The following is a 2,196-nucleotide window of genomic DNA, read 5'->3' on the forward strand; positions in this document are numbered from 1 at the left end:
CCCCTGCTGTGGAATAATCCTTCTATACACTGTGACTATGTATCACTCTCATCGGTTAATAAAAAAAGCTTTTTATCCTATACAAGACACAATAAGGCTCAGCAGGAAAGCCAAACTGAAAATATTGTGGGGAAGAAGGGTGGAGTCAGAGAGACGGGAGCCAGTTGCCCAGGAAGCCAGACATGCTAGAGAACAGGTAAAGCTGTAATTAATATAAGCCTCTGTGTGCTAATCTGGAAGCAGCTACCAGGAAGGGGAGCAGGCAGTGAGGACAGGAAACATCAGTTTACACTAAAACCTCTCCCACACAATTTCCAAATTCTACCCACATCAAATTTGGCACCTTCCCCAAACTGTCCATTGTTCTAAGACCTCCCGAGACTGGTGTAACAGATTTATTCATTTATAGTCTTCCATGCCTATTAATTTAACTTCTGTGCCTTAACACAGAATCCCAGAGAAGATGTCCACAATAGTCTTCCTATTTCTATTTCAGACACAAGCAATATACATTAGGACCATAAGTTCTTCCTGCCCAAGGGCTCCGAAACACTCCCTCAGAGTCTAGTGAACTTTCTTCTCATGATAAGTCTCTTTAAATGTGGTTGACACTCAGGCCTTCCCCAAACCTATTTGTGTCATATCATGATCAGTTTAAGGACCCCTGAGCTCCACTCCTAGAGCCTTCATGGGTAATCAGTCAAACTGCAGCCAAAGCCACCATGATGGAGTTTCTTGAACTCTTAGTTCCCCCAGAATACAATACTTCTAAGTGAAATCATATTTTCTATATCAAACCATAAAAAAGTAATACAGGAAAATTTTCAATAGGTGAGTTTATTATATGATATATACACAACACAGATTTTTTTTGGACTGAAATATTATTTAATGAGTTCCTCAGTAACTGCAACTTGTAATCTGCAGCTGTGTGGCATCAGGACTTGGCTTCCTGCTCCACAGGCTTTAGATGCCACTGTGCCACCAATTCCCCATTGCTCTTGAGGCACGTGCTAGACATGGTCTCTTCTGCGGGAAGTCCTTGTGGCAGCTTCAGGGGCTGGATTTGTATCAAGTGTTTAACCACTTTCAACTTTACGTTCACTGAAGAGATGTTCTTGTGAATTTGAGGGCTATGTGCCTTCTGTAGTCCAAGCATCTTGATTGTATCTTTTTCCCAGTATGGACGCCTTTTTGTCCTTTTTATTCTTGTGACAATGTGCAGTTTATGAGGATGCTGGGGGTCCCCACCATATTTTTCATGATCTTCAGGAGTAGGCTGAAACACTTTATCTGGAATTCTTGATCTGGTAAATTTGTGACGAATCCAATCTGTACCAATGAGAGACTCCACACCTTTATTCACAGTCTGCAGTCTGCCTGGAGGCCTCTGAAACACTGAACGCAAAATGCCAGCCATGAGTGTAGTAATTCTTCTCTTTAGAGGCTGGGACCACCCTGTCCAGTCTCCCAAACACAGATTTTCAAACTAATAATTGTTAAAGCAAAACTAACTTGTAAAGGGGCCATAACATAAGCTTGTACATTTTCAATGTATTAATATGATAGTATTTTTGCTCAGGGTGTATATTTGCATTGCATATATGCTAATGTCTCCTCTTGAGAACATCCTTAGGCTACCACTGAGTCTTTCTACATATTTTGTGGATAAAAATTATCTTTAGTGATGAAATAATGGCAGTATTTGAAATACAGCTGTTAATGAGATACTTTATACACAAAATTAAAACCGGTAATTCAATAATTTCCCTCCATTCTTCCTCACACACCATAGGGCATGTGAGCTCCTGTCAGGCTGCTATAACGAAATGACCATAGATTGTTTCATAAAATCATCAAAATGTATTTGCACATTGCTCTAGAGACTGTGAGCTCCAGGGTCAGAGACACCAGAGCATCAATGTCTCATGGGTCTGCTTTCTGCTTCTAGGGTGACATGCATCCTCACCTGAAAGAAGGGGAAAGGCAATCAATCTCACAAGTGGGCGGGGAGTGCCCTTCCGACATCCACCCTTTACAAAAAATCCCTTCTGTGGAAGCTGACACTCACAATGTCGTCACTTCCTCCAAAGGCCACACCTCTTAATGTGGTCACAGTGCAGATCAAGTTTCAGCATGAGTTCTGCAGGGACGAAGTTAAAAACAGCAATAAATAAATACATATATGTGTAATAA

General features: G+C 41.2%; 1 protein-coding gene across 1 annotated transcript; it reads right to left on the reverse strand.

Annotated features, from left to right (window-relative positions):
* Window positions 1–922: 922 nt before the first annotated feature.
* Window positions 923–1,458, reverse strand: LOC113833533 (39S ribosomal protein L30, mitochondrial-like). The gene has a single exon (XM_035439206.1). The coding sequence runs from the start codon at window positions 1,418–1,420 to the stop codon at window positions 938–940; it is 483 nt and encodes a 160-aa protein (XP_035295097.1). The 5' UTR covers window positions 1,421–1,458; the 3' UTR covers window positions 923–937.
* Between the last annotated feature and the right edge of the window lie 738 nt (window positions 1,459–2,196).

Source organism: Cricetulus griseus, chromosome 2 (assembly GCF_003668045.3).
Source record: "Cricetulus griseus strain 17A/GY chromosome 2, alternate assembly CriGri-PICRH-1.0, whole genome shotgun sequence".
Taxonomy (NCBI): domain Eukaryota; kingdom Metazoa; phylum Chordata; class Mammalia; order Rodentia; family Cricetidae; genus Cricetulus; species Cricetulus griseus.

What these genes read in the sequence shown, in the direction of transcription:
- LOC113833533 (XM_035439206.1), bottom strand. Translation starts at nt 1,420, where the DNA reads ATGGCTGGCATTTTGCGTTCAGTGTTTCAGAGGCCTCCAGGCAGACTG.